Source organism: Pan paniscus, chromosome 5, assembly GCF_029289425.2.
Source record: "Pan paniscus chromosome 5, NHGRI_mPanPan1-v2.0_pri, whole genome shotgun sequence".
Taxonomy (NCBI): domain Eukaryota; kingdom Metazoa; phylum Chordata; class Mammalia; order Primates; family Hominidae; genus Pan; species Pan paniscus.
The window spans coordinates 177163087-177189748 of record NC_073254.2 but is presented as its reverse complement, the minus strand read 5'-3'; the positions used below and the strand labels follow the sequence as shown (position 1 = coordinate 177189748).

At 43.0% G+C, this 26662-nt stretch overlaps 1 protein-coding gene across 11 annotated transcripts in view; it reads right to left on the bottom strand.

The window, feature by feature from the left end:
• The window catches only part of ARID1B (AT-rich interaction domain 1B), a 436783-nt gene that overhangs the window by 34931 nt on the left and 375190 nt on the right, over positions 1–26662 (bottom strand). For 6 of the 11 annotated variants that reach the window (XM_034963130.3, XM_034963134.3, XM_034963128.3 and 3 more), the window contains 4 exons: positions 25653–25980; positions 23732–23860; positions 7471–7616; positions 525–634 (listed from right to left, as the gene is read on the bottom strand). In XM_034963130.3, coding sequence (XP_034819021.3) covers positions 525–634; positions 7471–7616; positions 23732–23860; positions 25653–25980 — 713 coding nt within the window. The remainder of the gene's footprint in view (positions 1–524; positions 635–7470; positions 7617–23731; positions 23861–25652; positions 25981–26662) is intronic. The other 5 variants (XM_034963131.3, XM_055114274.2, XM_034963133.4 and 2 more) reach the window with 1 other exon arrangement.

The window sequence follows — 26662 nt, the reverse complement described above, 5'->3', positions numbered from 1 at the left end:
GTAAGTCTGCTGGATGCTGGAGAAGGCCAGTACGCCACCATGCTTACTTCAAGCTTACATGGAATGCTAAGCATGGGTTACCCCTTATGAAAGAAAGAAAAAAAAAAAGCTGTTCACCTTATTTATCAAATAAGGCAGGAAAGCAAAATATTAAGTATGTTGTTGTTGCTGAGGCGGCCAAAACAGGAAGCTATAAACTGAAGGCAGAGAAAATGGCTGCAAGTACCGAAACCAGGCAGGACCCCTACTTCTCCCCACCCCGAAGCATTTTTCTTAGGTGGGTCTTGTCCCTCCACCCCTCTCCCCCAACCGTGAGTTAATGCCATAAGAACTAGTAACTTTCAGATCCACACCATGAAGGGGCTGGGGAAAGAAAAGAAGACTACAAACATGTTGCACAAAATGAAGGCATGCAGAGGAGACCAAATGAAAAAAAAGTGTCGGCCAACACCAGTGAAGAGAGAACGACATGGCAGCTTTTTGCTAGGCAGACCCCACACCGCGTGCAGAGGCGAAGGAAGTACCTTTGACTTGCTCTCGGGCTGTGGAGTGCCTTCTTCTTTGCCGTCTGCTTTGAGAGGCAGGGGCAGTTTGGATTCACCAGGAGACATCATATCTGCAAGACCCATAGATGCTAATCGAAAACAGGAGAAAGAGTTTAGGATTATATGTGTGATTCGTCAGACTGTACTCCTGCCAACACAAGTTACAGAGTGAAGCAGGAGGCCCTCGCATTTCCCTTGAAGGAAGAAAAGAAAAAAGAAATTGTAATGGGGAGCATATTAATTTCTGAAATGCAAACAGCACCGCATTCTGGCAAAATCCTTTTTTATCTAAAAAAAAGGGCAGTCATTCTGTGTGCTTAAGACCCAAACCTATGAAGGTCAACTTATAGCAATATTATTTTTTCAAAATTATTATACCTTCAAAAGAGTAGGCAACAAGTGGAAATAAGGCAAATGTTTAAATTACTAATCAGGAGTTGGAGGCAAATACTGGGTGTGTGTATTTTCTACCTAGGTCCTAGAGGATTTAGCGCCTTCTTAATTTCATAAGTGCAAATAATCTATAGTTTGCAAAATTATTTGACATTTCACAGTGTTTCTTTTGAAAACCTTATCTATTGCATGTAGTCTAGTCAACAATAAGGGAAGACAATCACAGCAGATGGCTTCAAAAACAATATAATTAAAAATAAATTTTGGAAGGAAAGGATTTCTGATTACTTTGCAGTTGTGCTGGGATCCTTTCAGTCTGTCTGAGAGCCTGTGGTCATCAACCCTTACAGCAGCTCAATGCCCAGGTCAGAGGCCCACAGCAGCTCCAGAGTCAACACCACATTTTCTAGCACTAGGCTCAGAAATCCAATCAATTCTATTTAGGCTTTAGCATCAAAGGTTCACCATAGAACAACTGATTTCTCCACATTCACTGCAGATACCAGCAGACATTTTCAGGTTAAAAATATGGGTTTAGATTTCTTTTTAGTGGAAGAACAAGACTAGAGTTAGGAATCAGTGTAGCTATCCAGGGAATAACAGCTGAATTTCTACAGAACCCCACTGTGAAAACCATCTGCGCAACACTGGGCTGCAGGGGCTGCGAGTGAGGCACCAACCAGATGTGAAGAGTCAGAGTGAGGAAGAGAGGGAAGGAGAGAGACGGGAGAGAATGATGAGCCTTATACATGAGTGGGAAGAACCAGAAACCAGGCCTATTTCAAATGAAAATAAACCTGAGGTTTGATGAACAGGGCCCATTCTACATTCTGCAAATGAAAGTGCTGGCTCAACCAAGGCGGGACACATGTAGCGTTATGTGCCAAGAAAAAAAAAAAAGCTTTAAAAAAGGCTCCGCAGATTGCCCACTACAAAATGATTATTGCACATATTCATGTATTACTATGTTTTAGAAAATAATTAGTTTTAATTACAGCAGTGAGAGAGTGAGCAGGCTCTGGTGAATTAGCTGGCAAGCTTTGTGGTGCTAATTTGCTAATATCGTTAGCATCACTGCAGGTTGAGACCACAGGTCCTGCCAAAAAAGCCTGCCCCGCCACGTGCCCATGAGTTTACATCAGCACACTCAACAATACACTTTGAAATCCCGTCTTTTCCACGGGCGCATTGGCTTGTTTTTCAAAGCCCATTTGCAGCCCAGTCAGTCCTTGAAGTCATCACAACACACACAAATCATAATTGGGATGTTTTTCTTTTTTTCAAATTACTTTCAATACTTAGACTTTAAGAACTGGAACAAAAAGCTTTTTCAAGTGATGCAGCTGCAGAGAAAAATCTATTGGGATCAGCTAAAAATGCTGTTATTTTTGTGAATGTGTGAAACCTCAAGCAGCTGAGAGATATTACACCGCGAAGACCGCCTTGTTCAAAGCAGCGGACTGGACTGCTTCCACGCAGTTTTGTCTCTGGGGTCTAACGAGATATGAATTAGTAAACCTGTACATTAAAAAACACCCTTTTCAGAAGAATGGAAGGATAAAAGAGCAGGATGAGTGCGAAAAGAGGGGCTTATTTATGCGAGTCCACATGTCCTGGCTAGTTGATTCAGAGCGGGTTCAAAGGAATGACAGCCAAAACAATTCCAGAGAAAGTGGTAAAGTCATGGGCACATGGCTTCTGTGGCATCGAGCTTCTCCAATGGTTTTAAGTGGTAGTTTTGTCAGTATTTACAATAAATTATGTATGAATATTATTTTGAAGGCAGGAATAGTAAGATTCTATTTTACGCATTAAATGTGTTAGCGTACACAAACGCAACTTGTAAGCATACAGAACTAGGCCAATATGTATTATGGAAATTACTGACAATTTACACTGATTTGAAAATCAGACTTACACGAATATAAACACATTGTTGGTCTGAAATTCCCCAAATTTCTTCATTCTCTATTATATATTTTAAAACAGGCATTTTGGGTGTGCAAATAGAAAAATTATCAAAAGTGGCACTGTTCTATTATTTTGAGAGATAAATAAGGATAGAATTTAGAGTAATAAATGGTTCTATTTAATATTTCTACCTTATAAAATGTATGTTTTATTTTACTAAATGGATCAGAAGCTCTTTCCTTACTGTGGTTTTTACTATTCTTTGTATTTAAATGCTTATTTTTGACTTCTTACCAGAATTCTCAAGGAATCACTGAAACGAGCCACATGCCTCCCAAGGCAATGGGACTCCAGGGGCACTGTTTCTTCTCCTTTCCCAGAAGAGAAGGACCACAACTATTACAAGGACGTGTTAAATCAAGGCACTGTTCCTTCTCCTATTGACACGAGTAATCCAGTATGTAAAGTTCAGACATAAAAAGGGGCAGTAAAGAATCTGTAACTGCAGAAAGTGCTGCCTGAGCACTGTAAATACTTTTCAAGCACCAGCCTCTGGTTTTACCATTGAAATTTAAGAACTAGAACGATTTCTTAAAGTAAGTGTGGGTCAAGGTCCTAAGGCAGCTATTCCACACTGGATTTAATATACTCAAAAGGAATGTAAAGAACATATGACATGAGTCAAACCGAACTTCAACACTCATGCCTGCTTTCTTCCTCTTCCTTTACTCAGTCTCCTTACAAGTCTGCAAAATCATTTCCAGAAGATGGTGAAATAGGTCAGAAATGCACAGTTCTTTTCATTTCATGGTAATATACCAGACTGCAAAATATTTGATTTCTTGTTTTTGAAAACACAGAGGGCTGATCTATGTACATCCGCGGATGTTCATGACTATGTTTACATGTGCCAAGACCGAAAGTCCACTGTGAAGGTAACACACACAGGATCTAAGAACGGCTCGGGAGACGCATTGCTCTCGTTGGATACGCAAGGCCCTGACAGCCCTGACCGGGAGGACCCTCCATGGCACAGGGTGGGGCCAGCGAGCACCCTGGAGGCCCTGCATACCCCATCATTGCCATCAGCGCCCCCTCCCCACTGTGGCCACCCCCAGGACACTGGCCATGCTGGGTGGCTTTCCAAGGAAACCAGCTCCCCCAGCCACCTACAGAGTCTGGAGCCATCCACATACTTTGGCATAATCTCAGGATCTATTTTCCCCCAGTTTAAGAGATTTGGTTTTCATAACTTATCAAAACCCTTTTATCAAGTCCTTTGTATATGGTGGGAGGGCAGCAATTCACTTGAAATCATTACCTTAGAGCAAGCATGCAAGTGAGCACCCCAGCAACCTCTACAAACAACCCGGACAACCAGCCCCTCGCAATGAGGCTGAAGACCCAAACCTTCCTTTGTGAGAGACCCTGAAGTCCCAAGACAGAAAACAGTGATCCAGCTGGAAGATTGATATTCTAGGAGTAGTTTTGTGAATCTTTTCTTTTTTTCAATTTCAAAACAGCAAATCATCTGGTAAACAGCTAATGCCCCACAAAGCTGGCAGCAGATCTGCCAGGAGACTGTTGAGCAAAATACCTCCACATTGGCGCTTCTCAAACTTGAGCTTGCATGCATGAAAACTACCTGCGGAAGTGGTCAGGGATGCGGATTCCTGGACCCACCTCAAGAATTCTGAAGGGAGCCCCGGAATCGGTCGTTTTAACAAGCACTGCAGGAGGTCCGGAGGTAGGAGGTTCTCACTTTTTGTGGCAGTGTGATTGCCTTTTTCTTCGTAAAGGCCTACTGGAGCTGGGATACCCTGTACTGGCAGGGCATTAACGGGACACTTTGCGTTTGGGACTGAGTGGTGCTAGGTTAGCAGAAGGACTCACTTCTGGAATGTGCCCAGGGCTCTCTGTGAGAAAGCCTGGTTCCAGCAGCACATATGGCCGCTCCTGTGCTATTTATAGGTGGCAGTAGGAGAAATGCCCTACATTTTGTAGAGTAGCGTCTGGTGAGGCAAACTTAGAACCACAGATGGGAGATAAAGTTTTTGGAATTTAGATGTCCACTTTAAGATGACGGTTTATATGCAGACAAGTGCAAATGACTAATGAATATTATAAAACTCAACACAAATAAGTAAAACCTAACCAATCACACATGTATTGTATTACAGTGATTTGTAATTTTGTCCACAGTAATACATAATTCTAACCTTTTAATCTAAATAATTGAAACAAAACAAAACCAAAAAAGCTCTTTAGAAGGAAAAATTCCCACTGCTTACCATCCTCCTTCCCTTGGCATTTTAAGTGAAGAAATAGTTGTCACATTTATACTCACACTGACTCCATTTAAATAATTACTTGCTCACTGAAGCCTGTAACAATTTGTCACTACACAGGAGGATTTTTTTTTGGCCCCGTACACTGTCTACAACACAGTTGTTTGAACTCGGTGAAGAAAATTGCTGGAATGCTGGTTGCACTGGCTGCTGAGGTTCAGAAAATTCCACCACCAGACCTGGCCATCATTTGTGCTGTCCTCGCTTTCTCCAAAAGTATATTTTGATGGAGAAACACTTTGCTGTTATCACTGGTAATTTATCTCCATGGGCCCAAACCAAGGAGACTGGAGTGATGGTGATCCCACCATTTCTGGCCCATCTCTTGTGCAGTCAGGTAGACACTCCCGCATCCCAGTGCTCACAGGGGCTGTGCTGTAACGCTCTGCGTCACTCCTGTCTCTCTGAGAGATCAGAACGCAGTAACAGCAGACTCACGTGTACCTGCTGCTAGGTGCACAGCCAATGCGAAATGGCCAGTCCTCCTCTGTTATGTATTTCACTTAATCAAGGTGGGATAAAATCAGATCAACGTGTAGAGGAAAATTGGATAAATGTTTAAATTATTAAAAATTCAATGTTTCAAAATGTACAATGCAGTAAAAAATACACTACCACCCCATACAAAAGATCGTGAGGATGGACGGCCTTTCGCTGAACAGATTTCCTCTGTACGGAATAACGAATAGCTGAATTATCTGAATAATAAGAATAGAAAGAAACCCTCTCTGTGAATCTCCATTAAGCTGGCTATTCCTTAGGAATACATAAATCTTCTGAGGCAGGGCACTGGGCCATCTGCTTGTTGTTGGTTGTTTTTGTGGCTCTGGGGTCCAAAGGAAGAAGGGGAAAATGAGCGCTGCTGATATTAGGTGAAAATTGATTGTGTGGTTTCAATGCTCTCAAGTAATTTTATTCCAGCAAGTCAGACAAAACATAGTATGTCACAACCCAATACTCTGTTACCTGGGCCAGCACTGGTTAGGGAAATTAGGGAAAGAAGAGGCTTCCAGCTAACAGGCTGTTTGCAAGCTTTTCACCTTCATCTCGAATGTAAAACATCCACCAAACTGTGATGGAGAAGCACTCAACGGAGCATCAGGAAGGGCTATTTTATTTATTTAAAAACCTTCATTTTTACCACTAGTTTCTATGTGTTCCTCTTTCATAAATCTTTCAAGAGAAATCATCATGGAATGTCACCCTTCAATTAGGTCCTAGAAATCAACGACGCAGAAGCTCAGACAGGAGGCGAGCCCAGCCTCTCACTGGCTGTTCCGCCGGACACAGAAACATGAACTTCTGGGGAGGCCTTTCAAAGACAGGCCAGAAAGGAGGTGAAAGGCAGAAGAAATGAAAAAATGTAATCAGAAAGAACCAAGGATCTGGCTGTCTCATGCATTCCTAATGCATCACGGGGCATCACGGGATACACACTGGCTAAGCCACGCCCCGCTGTCTCTGAAGGAGGGAATCCTCCCGTGAGATCCATTTTAACATGTGACAGAGAGTAACAGGTCGCTGGAAATACACATCACTTTATGTAAAAAGTGGTACTCATTGTCTTTAGGTAGTTACGGAACCTGAGGAGGGGGTTCAAGGGTCTTGAAGAGTCTAAGATCATGGGAGATATGCACAGTTTCAGACACTCTTGATATTTTCCACACATTGGCTACTCATCCACTGCAATCATCAGGCATGACTTTTAAGAACGCTACTGTGGAGATTATAAAATGGGTTAAAATAACTAAACATCATGAAACATTTAAAACAGTTTCCCAATAGAGACAATCTGCACAGAGCATTTATGAAGCAGCTACTTCCAAGCATATATTTAGAGGTGTTTCCCTAAATGTAAAAAGTACTTCAAACCCCCCTTGCTCTGCCCTTCCAGCGATTTCCCCTGAAATGTGAATTCGAAATGTTTGTCTCCACCACTACCAAATGGAGAGAATTTGAGGATCTTCCAATACTAATAATTCCCAAAGAGAAAGAGAACTTAGTGTGCATATTTAACAATCTCCAATAATACTTGAAATATGTCCACTTGTTATACAAACACAGATTGAATAAAAATAATTTACATAAAATATAATGTAATTCTCAAGTCTTAAATAGATGGAGCAAGTTTCTGAGAAGCAGAAAAGTAGTATGATTCCCACTTTCGCCAACTGATCCACCTTCTCGGGTCGTTTAGGCAGATTCACTGGTGGAGCCTAAGAGGAGGAGAGGGGAGAGAGAGGGGCTCAGGAGCACAGAGCTGCCAAGGTTACCTGCCGAGCTGTTCACCATGGCGGGCGCCATGCTGTAGGGCGGAGCCTGCGTGTTCATCAGGCTAGAGCTGTTGTTCATGGGCTGGCTGTAGGGAGAGCTGGAAGCCATAAGTCCACTCTGGTTCATGCCGGGGAAACTGCCTTGCCTACAGGAAGAGAAAGCACAGCACACATATACCGACCATGCACATTAGCAGCGGTTTGCCCTGGCAGTCATTTCTACTAATGCATTTATGTAAGGGGTGGGGCTATAACTTTTCATGTTTGTGTAAAACAGATTATTTCCTGGAGAGAAAGGCTGAATTCTATTGCTAGGTAACTCTTTAATACACCCCTTTACAATTCCAAATATTACAAGTTCTGCAAGTAAATTACATATTTTTAATCATGTCAAGTGTTCCAGGTTATTATTTATATAGAGGAATATAAGCAAGAAAGGGGGAACTTGAAATAAGAACAGGAATTACAAAAGCAAGCAAAATTAACTTCTGACTATTAACACTACTTAGCATCCTCACATAAAAACCCAAAGGTTAAGAAATGAAAAACAAATGGGCAGTGTGGGAATGTTTTTTAAAAAAACTTCTTTGAGCTAAATTTTCTGATATAATGAATATGGGAGAAAGCACTTCCAAAACTCTCCCCGACCCTACTCTTTAACTTTGGTAATTAGGTTCTATTAAAAACATACCAATTTCCCTACATTAAAATGCCACAGTAGACATCAGACTTCCACTTCTTGTTGGTTGGGCTTTTTACGTTACAGAGGAGGATGGGCACTTAGATCAGCTGCACGTGTCCCTAGCATGCAGTCGCCCGTCCCCAGGGTGGTGCAGACCTACAAGGCGGTCTTGGTGACTTAGTCTTGTTAGTTTTGTCTTACGCCCTGTCAGACTTCTCTTCACTCTTGCAAAGAGGTCAAGAGTATTCTCTGATTTGAAGCAGATAACTGTCACACAATGTCAATTCTCTGACTGTTAGTAACGAGATGGGGGAGAGACTTTAACTGCACAGTGGTGTAGAGATTGCCCTAAAAACAGAAATGATAGCAAGGTGGCAAAAACGTCAAAAGAGTCCACCATTGTAGTCAAGCTCTTCTTACGTAAAGAGCATACCTTTAAAAAATTTTTCAAAGTTTTGGCTACTCATGTTTCATCTTAGGAGTACAAGCTAGTAAGAGGGGTACAAATCCAAAGACACCCTGCCTATCTGTTCCAAATTAATTACAACCCCCTCCACCACCATTAAGCTATCACTTGGTATAATAGTTGACATTTTAAAATGAGATCCTTTAAAAGATTAACATAAATCTTATTTTTTTATTTTTATGTTTTTTTGAGACAGGGTCTCATTCTGTCGCCCAGGCTGAAGTGCAGTGGCGCAGTCTTGGCTCACTGCAACCTCTGCTTTCCCAGGCTCAAGCGACTCTCCCGCCTCACTCTCCCAAATAGCTGGAACTACAGGTGTGAGCCAACAGCATCCAGCTAATTTTTGTATTTTTGTAGAGACGGGGTTTTGCCATGTTGCCCAGGCCAGTCTCGAACTCCTAAGCTCAAAGCGATATGCCCACCCAAAGTGCTGGGATTACAGGTGTGAGCCACCATGTCTGGTCCATAAATCATTTTTTTTTTTAAATATACTGTTCCTTTTGTTTACCTGTTTTCAGTGGACTCAACTGAAAAACCTCTGTACAAAAAGTTCAAACATGGACCATCTGCAAAATCAAGCTATCAAAGCCATAACTGGTCTACTTTAAATATTAGACAAACTAGAGAAATTCTGTACAATCTAATGTACCATGATGGCTTGGAAAGAACACTGTTAGAAGCTGAAAGATTCTTAGGTATGAGGGTGGCTCAGGGAGAAATGGGCGTTACTTTAGCCTGCAATTCTTAGCTTCCTGACGGTCCACTTTGAATAACTGCAGACTGCTAAATCAGAATTAGAATACCCCTTGGAGTTCATTAAGAACAGATCTGAGATCATCCAACAGCTTCTGATTAACCTCTAGGTCATCACATACTCATGCACACAATTGCACAGTAGCTATAAACACATCCCTATATGGTTCAGGGCTTTACATCATCTTGCAGAGTGTTGGCATTAACTCAAGTACCTTAGAAGTATCCCTTCTGAGGTGTTCTTCAAACAAGGGACAATTGAGCATTTAGGTAACTGCTTCAAAAGTGGCGCCTGATGGGACTGCTCTCAGTGTCTTAGCAGACAATCACTGAAGAGCATCTTCACTTGTGGACGGTTATGTTTTCTGGAAGGCTACTTCCATGTCAGTGACTGCCTCCAAGTCACAGCCAATTTTGGCCCATTCTCCAAGATGCATTTTAGTGGCCACTGCTCTGTGATGGCTGTCCTTGTCATCCTTCCTGAAAGTAAGCCCTGCCTCTCCACTTAGCTTCATCTATGCCTTTTGTAGCACTGACCTCTTTCTTTTGTATGTTAAAATAATTTACGCATGTCTTGGTTCTTCTAGGTATGGAAGCCTCCTGAGAGGAGGATCTGGGCCTAATTAATCCCTTGCACATGAGAATTACTAAAAAAAAGAAAAAAAATTGTTAAAGGGATGAATTACTACAGAACATTTTTATTCTTGAAAAAAGGCATTACAAAGATGGTCGCCTTTTCAAGCTTCCATTAAATTCCGTCTCATATATAGTGTAACTAACATGTATGAAACTAATGGTTCCTTGAGACACTTGTTTATACTAAGGTAAAAAAGAGAATCAGAATAGAAAATCCACCAGGCAAATGACTGAAAGAAGTAATCATCCAACCCTCATCTAGGATTTCTCCCCCAGGACAGCACTGTCCATCACTGCCCATCTTTAATCACCAGAAGATGATGAAGGCACACACTACAGGTTTTAAGAAATACCTTTAAACTACAATGAGGTCCATGCCTTGGATGTCAGTTGCTGGTTACAATCGTCCTTAATTAAAGCACATCTGTAGTTTTAAAAGTTTGGTTAAAAAGCCAGGGGTCTTGACTCTGTCACTGGAGCTCTGGGAGCTCTGGTCCTTTGGATTTCAGTTTTTTACACCTGAACAGGGAGGGGCTGGTAATGATAGTGACAGTAATTTATTTAGTATTTACCGCATGCCTGGTGCACATTCTAGGCATACACATTTAATGTTTTAGATTCCTGGAGGAAGGTAGGTGGAATTATGCTCATATATTAATAAAGGCAATAAAGATCAGAAAGGTTAAGTAACTTGCCTAAAGTCACACAGCTAGTAAGTAGCAGAAATAGAATTCCCCAAACCTACTATCAGTGCGGTATACTACACTTCTTTCTCTATGGGACTCTAACACTGCTAACACTCAGTGAGACCAAGTGCCTGGCTGCTGGCAGCCTGCTGCACCATGCCTTTCCATCTGTCTGGTGTATGGCCCTGCGGTTGTACAAAGATGACAAACCAGAGGGTGTAAACTCTCCGGGAGTCCTGGAATACAGGCTTCAGGGAGCTGGCCACAGTGAGGGGTAGTGGGAGACATGAATACAACAGCTCCCTGGACACCTGCTGCAGGCCTACTGGGCCTCCAGGGCAGGAAGTGAGTCCTCCCAGGAGCACAGGCCACACGTGGCCAGGGCAGAGCAGTGGGTGCCTGTCTGGGTGGGGAGAGCCAGTCTTTCACCATTGCAGAGGAAATCCCATTTGCTCTTGCTTGAGACACTACTGCCAAGAGTCTTGGTAATTTTGAACAAGCAACATGGGCCTGATACCAAAAGAAGGCTCGCACTGCACGCCACTGATTTTGGTTAGTGGAGACAGCGGGCCGTGGATGGACTCAGATGGCTGCCGCCCTAACTAACCCAGCACTCCTGCTCAGCGTGGTGTTGCTAACCTAGGAGGAGTCTGTGGCTCACAACAAAAAGCTCCTTGTTTGGTGGGGCTGAAAATACAATGCCCGAGACCACAGCGACCTGGGTTTCGAGGCGACCTCAGCAGCAGCTGGGCCAGAGCAGCGCTCCCTGGCTGCTGAGCCCCTTCTGACCAACACAACATTTGGACGGCTCCAAATGAATTAGGAGTGTTAAGAAGTAAATCAGTTGCTTTTCTGAAAAGCAACAAAACAAAAACAGGCAAAAACATGAATTGAAACGAGCAGAATGTTTCCAATGTGAAACCCTACAGAAACCTAAGCTGTACCCGGAAAAGCAAAGCCTCCCCCTGGACCCTTGGGCTCTGGCTTCCAGGGGGCCCGCGGGCTTCATGTCTGTTACAAAGGACAGCTGTCCTGACTCTGCAGATGCCGAGTCCATGGCTGTAGAAATGACTGCCTAGGAACATCTCAGGGGGGTAAGGAGACAAACATTTACAGTAATTCGGTAGATGCACACTGTGGGGGTGACCCTGGTTGGGTGGTGCTGACCCCAGACCCCAGGATGCCGACACTGCGCTCGCCTGGGCCAGGGTTAGACCATAGCACCGCTCCCTCCTCCTCTTAAATGGCAATGTTCAAATTGGGGAGTTATTACTTAAACATGCTGACCTGCGGAATAACCAGAAGAACTTTATTTAAATCGGGTTGGGACCAGAGGTATTTAAGAACTGTCATTCTATAAGCAAAGCCAGGTTATTACAGGGAGAATAATTGAGAAAGCAGGACCTGTGAGTTTTCCCTACAGCACTCCTCATTCCTGCCCACGGGCTGCACACATACATACCCCAACAGCTTTTCTACTTTTTCCTTTTATTCACTTTGGAGATTTCTCAAACATTACATATTCATATCCCAACAAAGGGCTGTCTTTGGGGAAAAAAGCCCAAAGCAAACACCAGTTTTCAAGCGACTATTTCCAATGGTTCAGTGTGAAAACAGAAAGAGGAATATCACTTCCCACTACAGTTTGCTTTCAGCAGTTAAAAATATTAGTATGAAATTTCATGCAGTACCCACATCTTTCTAAATATCTGGTTTTAAAGTCAACTACATTAAAATTTAAAATAATTTTGATGCTTTAGAGAAGAATATTTAGGCCTTATCATCTTAGCAATCAACACTGTATTTTCTCAAGTGACAGACGGTGAAGTGTGTGGTTATCTTTAAAATGAATGGGTTTCTGATACAGTTCTTCGGAGGGTAGGGACAGACAGAAGAAATGGAGACCCTGTGAGTGAAGCCACTTTAAAGTCCCACCCCAGTGGCAGACACGGGGGAAGCTCCAGCACATCCACTGCAAATACCACCCTTGAGTTATGTTCGAAATGAGCATCACGCAGTGCACACTTTATTGGGAAAATGAGTGCGAGTGCCAGGTGTACATAACTTTCTCTATACGGACTGTCACTGTAGATGTAGCTGGGTTATGAAGCCAGAAAAGATTGCTTACTAACAACATAAACTAGGCTAACACTAAAACTTGGGGTACTTTATCCCTTAAACCCAAGAGTCATCAGAACCAGTACTCAAAACCTTGAAAAGCTCCAATTCCAGCAGTTTATTTCTAAATGTGTTACTTTATTCCTCTGGAGAGATCCAATTGCATACATTAACATTACACAGGATGCCCTATATAAAATGTTTTATAAACACAAACTCTTCTCACACATGTATCTAGCATCACTGGTGAAACAGATTTTCAACCCGAATTACATGGTGACTCTTCCAAAGCAGTACTGAGAAGGAGAAACTCAGTCGAGGTTATTTTAAATTTAATATTTTAAGAGGGAAAACTACTATGTGCCCCCCCGCCAAAAAAAAATATATATATACAATCAAAACAGAAAATAAGACTGTCAAGCCCTGGTCAATTTTTGGTGTGGCTAATCCATCAGCGTGCCTGCAACAACAACTGCATTAGCAATTCTGGTGGCAAAATAATGTAATTTCAACAAGCCAGTGGCTCTGGCTAGGAATCAATCTTGTGGCGGTAAAGTGGCATTTGTCTCATTAGACAAAAGACAAAGAATAGAAGTGCCTTTATTTAAAAATGTAGATTCCTGTAAAAGTATATAACCATATGCTACTAAAAAAATAGATTCTACCCCTTTTGCTCAGGGAGACATGCTAGAAGTAATTAAAATTAATCAGAAATACCTACTGCTTAGTTGACAGTTATAATCATTTGTCCAAGATGAGTATTTTAAGATAAGTATGGGAGAGGAATGAGCACAACAGCGGGCCAAGACTAAAAACAAACACAACCAAAGTCAAACAACCAGGACAGCGAGTGTGAAGTTGCGACCACATGCGTGGCTTGGAGAGGTCTGTGTTTTATGTGAGCTCACAGGAAGGCGAGCACAGGAAAAGGTCCCAAGGAAGGGATGACGTCCCCTCCATCTCTCAGATCTGAGGGATCAATCCACTGGAATTAACCAGGTAAGGAGAAGAGAAAAGAGAAACAGCAAATTCAAGGGCCCTGGGGCATCCAGGAGGCCCTCTCCAGAAGAAAATGCGGTAGAGCAAAATAAGAAGCGAGAGTGGTGCGGGGCCAGGCTTATGGTTCTCTGGGTTTGGTCTTTATCCTAAGAGAAACAGGAAGACACTTGGGGTTTTTAAGCAGGAGCAATGGCATTAAAATATGTTTATTTTAAAGACATTGTTCTCTGGCCATGCTGGGAAGAACACATCGGAGGCAAGAAGAACGAATGTGGGGCTGACCGTTACGAGGCTGTTACCACAACCAAGGAAGAAATGATGGCGCCCTGGAACAGGTGGTGGAGCACAAGAGAGAGTTGAGCAATATCGTGGAGGTGAAACGGACAGGATTTGGTGATGAATTAGGTCCTCTGGGGAAAAGAAAAGTTGTGCCTAGCTGTCTCCGAAGTGTCCAGCTTGTGCGGTGGGCAGATAATGGAGCAGTCACTGGAATAAAGAACATCAGGGGAAAGCGTGGGCTTAGTTTTGGACATGTGGACAGGGTTTGGCTTTGGACAGGCCTCTGAGCACCTAGCGTCACACAGGCAGGTGGACTCTCAGGTCAGGAAGCAGAGGTTTGGGGTCATCTTTCCTCCCTATGCAGGAACCCTCTATATAAGACTTCGTGAGTCTTGTCTAAGTCTTCCTCCACTGGCGAATGTGACCTGTTTTCGAGGCAGCCTGCTCACTCAAAGAAAGCTTCCATGTATTCAGTGCTAGCAGACAAGCTGGAGCAGCTACCAGTTATCTTCCAGCTCCCTGTTAATAACTCCCCAAACCCTTTGGTAGCTGATATGTTTACATTTTATTTTCTTCCTTTAAGAATGGGCAAAGAAGAATATTGTTTTGCGACAGCTTTATGAAAGAGAACTTCTAAGTAAAGGAACAGTAGTAACTTTGTCACCATACTCTCAAGAATAATCTTTTCAGTGGCTATGCCTTAGCTCTTCAGAACAGAACTTCTCCCTGGCACATCTTTGCCTGGGCCTTTAAAATGTGGCACTGCCCACAGGGCCTCTTGTTTTCAAAGCATTTCTCCTGATTGTCTCCACATTTCTCCAAAGAGCTGTATTTTTCACTCCTGCATCTTGGTGAAGCTCTTCTTGCTAAGCACTGAGGAATACTGCATATTCCAGTCTGGATTTCTTAAAAGCCTCTAACATCAGAAACATTTTTCCCTTTTGTTCACACTTCACACAGACTTCTCAGAAGGTTCCGACCTGTTACCAGCTCTGCTCCTGGCACTCCCTGCTGAAACGGCACCTGTTGTGCAATTTCAAGATTCAGCTCTTCCTTTTTGCTTCAATGCAGGTAACCAGCTTTAGTTGTTCCTAAAGCAGCTCACTGATCTTCACCTTTTCTCTCAAAGCAACCAGGAGAACAAATAGAGCTCAAGGGTTCCGAGGCGAGAGGCCTCCTTGTCAGGGTGTGAAGAAAATGCAAACATGGTGTTGTCTGGCTGCTTGAATTTTAGCAACTGATAACTAAGGAAGTTCTCTTCATCCTCAAAGTTGATTTTGGTTTGTTAAGCCCATTGTTCTGCTACTACGAACTCTTTCCTGGCAACCATACAAAAATGAACCTCAATACTGTGAAGGTATTTAGTTCAGAGATTCTGATTTCAGCTTTTCCCTGCTGATCCCCAGCACACGGGCTGCCTCAAGCGCACAGTGTGGATGAGAGCCACAGGGGGGTAGCAGTGGGTCCTAAATCCTGTCTTTTCCCTGCAATGGATGACTCTCCAGAACTTTGGGGGTTTGGTATCATGTCGCATCCCACTGACCTCTGAGAAGATGTAAATGGCACAGTTTCCTGGTCTGGTGAAGCTAGATCCATACAGCATGAAAGAAACATTAGCTGCCATGGATGTCACCCACAGAGAGAAAGTGTCACCTCTATTGCATTCTACTTAAGGATCTTTACTTAAAAAGTTTATCTTGAGATCATAGTACCATTAAGAAAAGATCTCTGTTATTTCCAAGGAGGGCTATTACTTGTCAGTGCTAGGAATGGCCACATCCTTTATTCCAGGACATCCCTTCCAAGGTCACAGGTGTAAAGGGGAGTGAACTGCTCATCCCAAAGTGGCTTAGCCGCCGAGGAGCCACAGAAGCAGAGTGGAGGGAGCAGGTCTCTTAGAGGTCTGGAGCCACACAGCCTCAGACACAGAGAGCTTATCAGCCCAGCAATACTCGGAGTAGGTAACAATCCCTGATGGACGAACCTGAGTTTTAGCAGTGCGAGGGGGAAGCACACATCTATCTTACATGCGTTCTATCTAACTCTCATGCCTTAATGGGCTTGTCAGTGGGCTTAAGAAAATTAATCTGGGTCCTGAGTTCTCCATCCTATATCACTGTGTCGCAGCAATATTGTGTAGAAACCTCTAATAAAAAATGCACTTGTCCAGGAAACAGAAAAACAGTAATTTCTGATCTTTAAAAAATCCTCCTAAAAATTCTTGGAGATTTCCCGAGTTAACGGTGGCCTGGGCCACAAAGTGACTTAGTTTGGTAAAGCCAAACATTGTTCAGTTAGGGTTAAAATTTAGGCAAGGCTTGCAAGCTGAGCAAAGCTATAGTTCTTTATGTCCTCACCAGCCACTCTGTGCAGGACAGGATTCAGACAGGTTCTTACCTGGCAGGAATTTTAACAATCAAAAGTAATCCGGTATGAGTTCACTTTTAAAACAAGGGCCACAATCTTACAGGTTTCTGTCTGTGCGTTTTTTGTTATTATTATTATTTTTTAAGAGACAGGGTCTCACTGTTTTACTCCAGGCCAGAGTGCACTGGCACGATCCTCGCTCACCACAACCTTGAACGTTCAAGTGATCCTCCCACCTCAGCCTCCTGAGTACCTGGAACTAGAGGTGTGCGCTACCATGCCTAGCTCACTGTTTTTCACTTTTTGTAGAGACTGGCTCACTACGTTGCCCAGGCTGCTTGTGAACTCCTGGCCTCAAGCAATTCTCCTACCTTGGCAGCCCAAAGTACTGGGATTACGGGCGTGAGCCACTATGCCCGGCCTGTTTGGTTTTTTAAATCTATATAATGGCAGAAATGGAGTTCAAAATAAGAATGAAGACCAAGATTAAGAGGAATCTTAGCATCTTAGTGAGTTGCTTCTCATACTCCTTACGGCTACTAAGATGCCCTGTGACCCACGACACTTTCCAAACCCCAAGCTGCAATATACTAAGACATAGTCATAGCCTCTTCACCACTTACAAACTTCCTGCTGCCTTCAGCCCAAAACACTGTTGAGGTTATCAGATTTCAGGGCTGTGAAAAATTCACCACCTGCTGGTCATCAGCCTGACACCTGGCAGGTTGGCATCACTGGCCATTGCCACTCCTGTTGCACACACGTAATTCCAAAGATCCCTGCCTTTCGTAACTCAGAACCGTGGGGGTTGCTGGGCTGGGCTGCTAATGACGCCTAGTGATGGGTGCGCTTTAATGCTGGTTCTCGCTGTGATGATCCCAGGACATCTGGTGTAAGTGTGTATCTATGGGGGCGGGATGTTAACAGAGCCATGAAGCTGGAAGTGAAGACAGGTGGCATAGACAGTGGTGCGCGAGTCACTGTGAGCCACCTCCGAGTGAGCACAGCCACCCACTGTGAGAGGGCCAGACCCAGACCCGGAGAGGGGAATATCCGAATGAAGAGGGCAGGCTAGGTGTGGTGGGGAACTGAGTATTTCAGAGGATGAGGAGGATACTGAGGTCTGAGAGGAAGCAAAAGGGCAGAAATCAAGACAAAGCATTTAGGAAGACACACTCTGCCATGATCAACAGATCGCCAGAGCCTGAGTCAGGGTCAGGTCGGCGCAGACTCGAGCTTCTGATGCCACAGAGTGCTCCCAGTGCGAGCCCTGTGTGCTCCTCACGTGATGTCCCTCAGGAAGACTGCATAAGGAAGAAGCGTCCGCAGCGCGCCTCCCAAACCTCCCCCTCCATGCTGCCTCCGTGCTCTGCAGTGGCGGTTATCTCTGAGGCCCCCCTCAGACCCAAGCTGGCTTCCACACCAGAACCACCAGGGGATTTTGGAGTTGGGGCTCCCGCGCCTTGGCCCCCTGGCTGGGTGAGGGTGTACAGCGGCTGTCGAAAATCTCTGGGTGACGCTCACGAGTGGCTTGGGGCACCTCGTGGTCTCCGGTCCCTCCCAGGTCTGCTGCACAGTTCATGCTGTGATTCCTTGGCTCTCATTAACATTAAAAAAGAAATCTCTGATCCTTTTAGAATTAGTGTTTTACTACTTTTTGATTTGATGATTTATAAATGCACTTTATGGCTTCCATAATAGTTCTGTAATTCTAAAAGTTTTAATTGAAATCATAATCTTTAAATACTAACATAATAACATTCATTCAAATTCTAAATTTTGAAGAGAAAAAAGGGGCTAAAAATTAAAGCGTAGTATTTAGATGATAATGCAAAGGCTTACATTTAATTGCAGAAATAAAAACTCTGTTTAAGGCTTTGAAATCTTTTCTCTTTGTCTTTCAATAACATGACTTTTCAAATCATAGCTATTATGTTAAACCCTAATTGTCCAAAATCCAAAGGGCTGGATTCTTGGTTAATACAAATCACTTCCTGCTCTTTAGCACATGGACCCCACTATAACTGGGGCTTGACACATTTCGAAGTTTGTTGCCCCTTCTCTTTGACATTTTAATGCACTATCTCCATTAACGTATTTCCACATCAGCAGCTCTTCGTCCATCAGCAGAATTGCATCATACTGGCTTCAGAGGAAAATAACACAGAAAAAGTGCCTTGCTGGCAAATGGCAACACAGGATATGAATTATAGATACACCTCAATAAAGAACAGTGGCTGGAAGATGTGTCTATGTGGGGTGCACATGAGCCACAGTACAAGCCACTGTATATCCAACAAGCCAGTCCAATTCATTTGCATTTGTAAATAGACCCAGCTTCTTCCAAGCAGAGGAAGGCAGCTAGTCACATTCTCTCGCAAAATATTCAGCTCCTCCAACAGCAATACGGTGGGGTTACTACTGATCTAGCTACCCTATGGAATTTATTCACCCTGTTAATGAGTGGCTAAGATTTAATAATCTTAAGTTCCCAATTTCCTAATGGACTCAACACAAAACATTTGAAAGCTAATTTCAGTGACCCTAGTTTTTGGTATGATGTAGTATTAAAATGCAGGTCTACAGAATTATATTTGTGATATTCAGTATTAAAACTTCCCTTCTAGTCAAGAGTAACAAGACTTTTCAAATTAATTCATTTTACCCTTTTTTTTTTTGTTTTGAAATTAAGAAGTCTGAGACTTCTCCTTCTTCTGATGCTCAGTTAGTCCACGAAGGGCTCTCTCAGGGACAGCAAAGGAACAGTAGCGCTTATACCAGCACCATGTAGGTGTGCACCTTTATCCGTGTCAATATCACTACCTTTCCACTCTGCTCCCCCACAATTCGCAATTCGCAATTCGTACTTTAACAGCCATACTCCAGTCCCAACAATGTTAAATGCCAAAGCAGTGTTGGTAAAAGCCTCAAACGGTGAGAAGGACAGAAACTCAAACCCGCCCTTGTGCCAGCAAGTAACTGTTACTTATCTCACAAAGCGCTTGGCTCTGGAAACAATCTAACTCCGAGCTGCACGTGGAGTCTACATGGGAATGTGCAAAGCATGTATTTCCTTTTAGGTGCAGCAGAGGTAACGAAATTCAGATAAGAGAAAAAAAATCCAGATTTCAATGCAAGAGGTGGAAGATCCACGAAGATACTCGTTACTATTTGGTTTCTAGGAGCAGGATTGCCTCTAGATATGATGGAGAACAAAAATGAAGAGGTGTTGTGTAACAAAACAAAACAAAAAAGTATAAAGAAGAGCAACAGGCCGGGCGCAGTGGCTCATGCCTGTAATCCCAGCACTTTGGGAGGCCGAGGCGGGTGGATCACGAGGTTAAGAGATCAAGGCCATCCTGGCCAACATGGTGAAAGCCCGTCTCTACTAAAAAAAATACAAAAATTAGCCAGGCGTGGTGGCAGGTGCCTGTAGTCCCAGCTACTCGGGAAGCTGAGGCAGGAGAATCACCTGAACCAGGAGGCGGAGGTTGCAGTGAGCCGATATTGTGCCACTGCACTCCAGCCTGGAGACAGAGTGAGACTCCATCTCAAAAAAAAAAAAACAAAAAAACAGAAGAGCAGAAGAACAACAGGACCAGGTGACAAGGACCCTGCTCCTGACTCAATGATTCTGAGTGGGTGACCCTGTAGGTCTTTGTTGACTCCACCATAAAATCAAGAAATAGAGGCTGGGTAACGTCTAAAACCTTCCCAGTTCTGAGATCCGCTCATTCTATAATTGAAACTCTGTGTCCTTATGGAACCTCTTCTTATGAACACAGTACTATCTTAAAGATCCCTGCCAGAATTTTGACACAAACAATCCCAAGTCACTCAAGACTTGATCAAAATTTATATATGTGAGGTGCTAGGGTAGCAGGCCTTAAGGAATTAAAATCTGTTTGTCCATCTACCCTGGCTTAAAGATCCAGGGCTTGTGAGATCTTCTGTAAATTCAGTGAAATCATGCTTCCTCCTAGAGCTCATTTCCAAGAAAAAATTCTGGATAATGCTGAAATTTCCACATCCACAATCAGTTGTATTTTGAAGAGCTGTCAATTGCTGGACATCACCAGGTACCATCTAGGACTAATAAAAGGACGTAAGACACATGGAATGAATGGGGGAAAGTTATTCTACCTGTGCACATCTGCACGCACAGGCTTTAAACATAATGGATTCAGTCATTTACAAAATGTTACAAGGTCAGGAGTGGTGGCTCACGCCTGTAATCCCAGCACTTTGGGAGGCTGAGAAGAGAGGATTGCTTGAGGCTAGGAGTTCATGATCAGCCTGGGCAACATAGTGAGACTCTGTCTCTACAAAAAAGTAAAGATAAAATCAGCCAGGTATGGTGGCACGTGCCTGTAGTACCAACTACTTGGGAGGCTGAGGTGGGAGAATTGCTTGAGCCCAGGAATTTGAGGTTGTAGTGAGCTATATTAAAGCCTGTGTTTAGCCTGGGATCCACAGCTATGCTCTTTAGGAAGTGGTAGGCCAAAGTTCTTCCTAAGCTTCTGGCAAACTTTGGCTCACCTATGCTCAGGTAATGGCTCAGAATCCTCCAAAATGATGCTACAAAGAGCCACGAGAACTGATCTACTCATTTGCCATTCCTGAAGTAGCCTTTTAGTAAGATCAGCTAGTATTTCCAACTCTCTGTTTCTTATATCTTCAAAAGTAAATTCCTTAACTAGCAATGCTTTAAAACTGTACACAACAATGCATTTTCAGATAAAAAGGGTATCAGTGTGTAGAAGGAGGAGGGTTCTGTACAGATATTACTTATAAACCATTAACTTCAAATGACTGGGTATTACTGCACAGTGAATCTAGTACGTGAACAAGAAGATTCACCAGATTCTATTGTAAATCCTCTGATGATCAAAATGAGGAATTTACTCAAAAGGTGAAAAAGAAAAAAAATTAATCTATGTTTCTTAATTTATTCAATGCAGCAGGTCGATTTTACCTTCATATTGTCACTCTCAAAGAAATTAATAAAACAGTTTCTAACCAGTTAAACTTGCATGTTTTTTCTCTCTACTATCTTATACTTGACCAGCTGAGAAAATCTGAAGCATAATTGCCCCAATCCTTCATTTTTACAATGAGCATTCTGTTTTTGTCTAATTGCAGACACACACTCACTCACGCTCCACCTTCATCATTAATTTGTCCTTATCAGATTCTTCCATGGGCTCTAGGTCCTTTGGGATTGTGCCTTGAGAAAGAAGTCATTCTGACTAGCTCTGTGAATCCCACACTATGCCATTTCTTCCTCTCCCAAAGAGAAACTAACATTTAGCAAACTAGCTTTTCTAATCGCCAACCTAACTTCAACCTAACAGAGCCATCAATGGGGGAACAAAAACCAAAGCAAAACCACGAGTTTGCTGCAACAAGCTGTTAAATAAGTAAAGCAAAAGCATGTTGAAAATCAGATTTCTCAACCCAGAGCACTAAAACATGTCATACACATGTTTTCTCAGATTCAAGCTTCTGCTTTTAAAAAAGGCACAACACAGGTTATGTGTATTGCGAAGTGAACAGAAGGAAGATTTAAAATAGAAATAAAACTTCTTTCTTTTTTTAGAAAGAATAGTGTAGACATAAAAGTTAAAATTCACAGCTAACAGTCATGGGGCTATGAATATGAGCCCTTGCCAAGTGTGCTTTATAAGATTTACATAGAATAACGCCAACATTTTTCTTTTTCTTATTTTTAATTAAGGAGGAGGTGTTGTACTCTAAGGAAGCTATCTGGATGCTGCTGGCTGAAATACAGATTTGATCTCCTCGTGCTGGTTAGCTAACATCGATTTTCTGCCCCAGTGGAAGAGATTTCACTCTGATGCATGCCATTTAAATTCATTTTACACAGCTGCTTAATGTGGCTTGGCAAGGCACAGTCAAACTAGCTTTGTGGGTCTAAAGAGGCCTCCGGAGTTGGTAAAAGGACAGATCCTATGGATTAGCTGCAGATGATGAATGCTTGCTTCCTCCGACTGCTATCTTCCTACTGACTCACGAATTGACCTTGAAGGTACCACAAGAAAGTAAGAAAGAGGAAAAGCCAATTTCCCAAGAATAACCATGTTTACCTCATTCTATATTTGTTATTTCACTTTGGGGATGATGCTTACAGGATTCTATATTTGTTGGTCCACATTTAGGGCCATGTTTACAGACTTTAGAACTCTCGATTCCAAAATTATCATTTGTTCTGTCTAAATAAATGTAAACTGAATATAAAACTACTAAAAAGCTCTGTCAGGCATTCATAACCAGTAGTGAAAGCATAGTTCTATAAGTTTACTGTTTAAACAAAGCTAGGTGATTGTTCCCTGTTTGATTTTAACCAAAGATGGGGCATGTCTCTACTAAAACTAACTACCAAACATGATTAAGTCTGCCCAGGATGATAGCAATAATTATTTTTTTTAGTAATTCACTCATTAGTAATAGACTTTAAGAGCATTTACTAACCTAAACATGGTGACAGAACCTGATATTACATAGTTTTGTAGTAGGAAAGAAGAGATACTTTTTGTTGCTGTATGTAATTCCTGTGTTGAAATTGAGAATAATATGGCAACACTGTGTTTAGACAGAAAATTATCTGTTGGATTATTTTGTTGTATTTTCCTGGTGACTTCAATATTCTGATACTCGCTGGGGAAAAAATAATAGAAGTTTTTGGCACAGACATTTGCTTGGTGGTGATATAATGAAACCCCTCCTAAGTCCTATGAATAGCCTGTCAGCTCAACTGCAGTGAGTCTCTTGTCAAATGAGATGCTGTGCTCTTAATTTGGGGGTGGGTATGGCAGCCGCTCACTGTAGCAGCAGGAGTGATAATATAGTCATGAGAACAGCGCTGCACAACACAGGTTCCTAGACAAAACAACGACAACAATGGGGGAAATGACGCCAGAGGTGGTGACATCATGTCTTCGACAGAGATCAAAGTTTCTATTTCCCTCTCAGGCATGAAGGAAAGCAGCCATGCCGAAAGCCATGCACAGACAGGGCCTGAGGACGCATGCGGGTTTCCACCGAACGGCCACAGTACTGTTAATACGAAAGGAAAACGAAACAAACACACCAACAAAAATGGACAGAAGGACAACCCCCTTGGAGATGGATTTTCTGTTAGGTGTTTCGCTTTCTTGGTTTGGGTGTTCCTTTCGTGGCCAGACGGCACGATCGTTAACAGTTTCAGAGAAAACGCCCAGGTCCCGCAGCAAGTCGGGGTGTGTTGCTACCTACCCGTACTGGTCAGGCTGGTGCACCATGGGAGCCTGAGAGTTGCCATAGTTGGGGTGCTGGGAAGAAAACATGGGGCGTCCGCCAGCCCCAGACTGGCTGGGATAAGCAGGCGACCTAATGTATGGTGGCCTAAAGTGGAACAGAAGAACAGCTGCTTGGGATTTGTTCTGAGGCACAAGCATGAGCCCTGTATATCTGTCACCCCTACACATAGGTGCGGGGCTTACAGACCATGGAGGCAAGTTGAATACCCTGCATCCTGCCGCTGCCTGAGGGGCGGGGGGTACAGAAAATGCCTCTAACAAAAGGGTGGGGACAGGCAGAGAAAAGTAATATTCTCAATTCTAATCTCCATTTACCATTTTAAAGTATAGCTTTGACTTTGGTAAAAGCAAACAAGAAGATATACAGCCCCCATTTAACCTCCTGGTGAGCTAAAATGGGCAGTAAGTTGAAGGCAAGGCTTTGGAATGGTCTACGCATTAGAAACGGAAAATGGCAATGCATGGATGTGTATTTATATATTGATTGCTACAGGATGACATAAACACTGACTCAGAGAGGGGGCACACATAGCTTTGTAACCACACAAAATCAGGCCTGGCTCTCTGTGGCTATCTTCTGAGGTCCCTCCCAAAGGCTGCGTGCCAAATGCAATCAAATACTTTCTACTTAAAAAAAGAAAATAATTTGCGCTTTATGAGTTGCAACAATGGACAATTCATTTAAACTTGAATTAGAACTTCAATTTCAACAGCCAAACCAGTTTTCACAGACAGGTTTACAAAAATATTCCCTAAAGCCTGTGTAGGTTCGGCAGAGGGCTAGACTGCTGGAGTTCAGAAGATTTTAAGTAATTGTAATGTGAGACAGAAAGAAAGATAATGATTGATTTTCATTTTATTTCCTCAAGGGAAATTTATTATTATTTGGAAAAAACAATAAGACTGGAGGGGTCCCACATTCCCCAGATAGCAGCTTCAGAGGAAAAGTAACAAAAGACACATTTAAAAACACACGCACACACATGCACACACGCACACATGCACACACGCACACACGCACAGACACCTTAGCTTTTGCTTCCCTTTGACAAAAATCGGAATCTTCTACTTTGCTTCTGAAGATATCATTAAGATACACATCTTTCAAAGTACTTTGCTTTAAAACATATTTACATGTGCTTTTAAAACTTATTCACCTTTGCCTTATAAATTTTTAATTATGTTATTTTTATCCAGGTCAAGTATTTACTTCAAAATTAATTTTTAAGTCGGGATTAAAAATGAGTCAGTAATTGTAGCTAAAGCCTTTTATCAACTCAAACTTTCTAAAATATTATATTTGCTTTTTAAACCACATTTTGGTTTGGACAGATAGATATGCCTGGAAAAATAAAATATAAGAATGTCAAGTATATAAATCTCACACATATACGTTTAGACAAACACACAATACATGTATGTATACATACAAAGTTTGTATTTTAGGAAGATTCTTGTGGTAGGGTGAAAAAAAGGTGGGGAGTGTGTTCCTTTTCAATGTTTTAGATTTTAAATCGTTCCTAAGCGTATTTCCCGCTTAAAAGTCACTGCTTCAATTGGTACCACGCAGACACTTCCCTGTGCAACCAGATCTGGTTTGCTGCTGCAATGACTATTCACAGGCATTTCAAATCACCTCCCACGACTGATGTGCTCACCGCTCACATTCCTTCCTCATGTATCATAAAACATGGTTTGTCACTTAGTTCTCTGACCTCGATGCTACAGAATATATTTAACACAAAAAGAACGGCCAAGCACAGTGACATTCTACTGCTCTGTGTGACCCCAGGGAACAATGCAGCTATGTGCGCAGTCACGTGGTCACGGGTAGACACACAGCGTACCTGCCCGGGGCGTGCTCCTGGGTGGCGTACCTGCTTTGTGCTGAGTTCGCAGCAGCCTGCATCACTGCTGCGGCTGCCTCCTGTGCCTTACGGTTCACAGTTGGCATTGGCGGCCCCATTCCTGGCCCTCCCTGCTGAGACATGCCAGGAGAACTGGGGGTCATGCTGCTCATATTTCCAGGAAATGGTCTGTTCTGCATCCCAGCTGATGGCATTCGTCCCAGGGGCACAGCACCACATGGCTGGCTTGGCCCTTGTCCATGCATCTGGTTGTTGGCACTGATACCCATACCGGGCCCTGGGCCGCTGTAGCTTGCACTGGGCACCCCACTATACGCTGGGGGTCTGGAGTAGTTACCTAAACAAAAAGCAAACACAAAGTAAAGCCTTTTATTTAAACTTGTGACAACATTCACTGGAAATACTTTTTGTCCAACAATGCGATCAGCACGGAGTATTAGTCATGACCGTTATAGGCCCTTCCTGTTGCTGCTGGTGCAGCTGCCAGTCTCAAACATGCTCTCTCTGCACACTCCCAGGCCCTCAGAGAGTGACTCAAATACAGACAGCCCCAGAGGACCACTGCACTGATGAAGAGAAATTCAGGCTGGTCATAAAAAGAAACAAACAAAAAAACAAAAAACAAACCCTATGAATAGGCAAGGGACACCGAGTGCTGCCTCAATCCATTCAACACCACATATTCTTATATTTTAACCAAAATGGTGAGCACCACTCTGAGATCACACCACTAGATCACTGCTACCTTCAACAGTCATGTGAAAGGGCTCAAAAAGACAACGTGTAAGACGACATGCACATATGGTCAAAATCATCCTTTAAAACCCCACAGGAAGGTGTCACGCGGGAACCTGACATGAGCCCCAGGTTTCCTCTAAGTTGGGAATAATATTTTTCTTTCTTTCTTTCTTTTTTTGCTTGAGTACCAGATCGAGCAGCTGGTTTGTGCTGGCTGCCACATCTCGGAAAACTGTCCCAGCACAAGCACGGCACACGGCAGCAGGAGAGCTGGCGGGCAG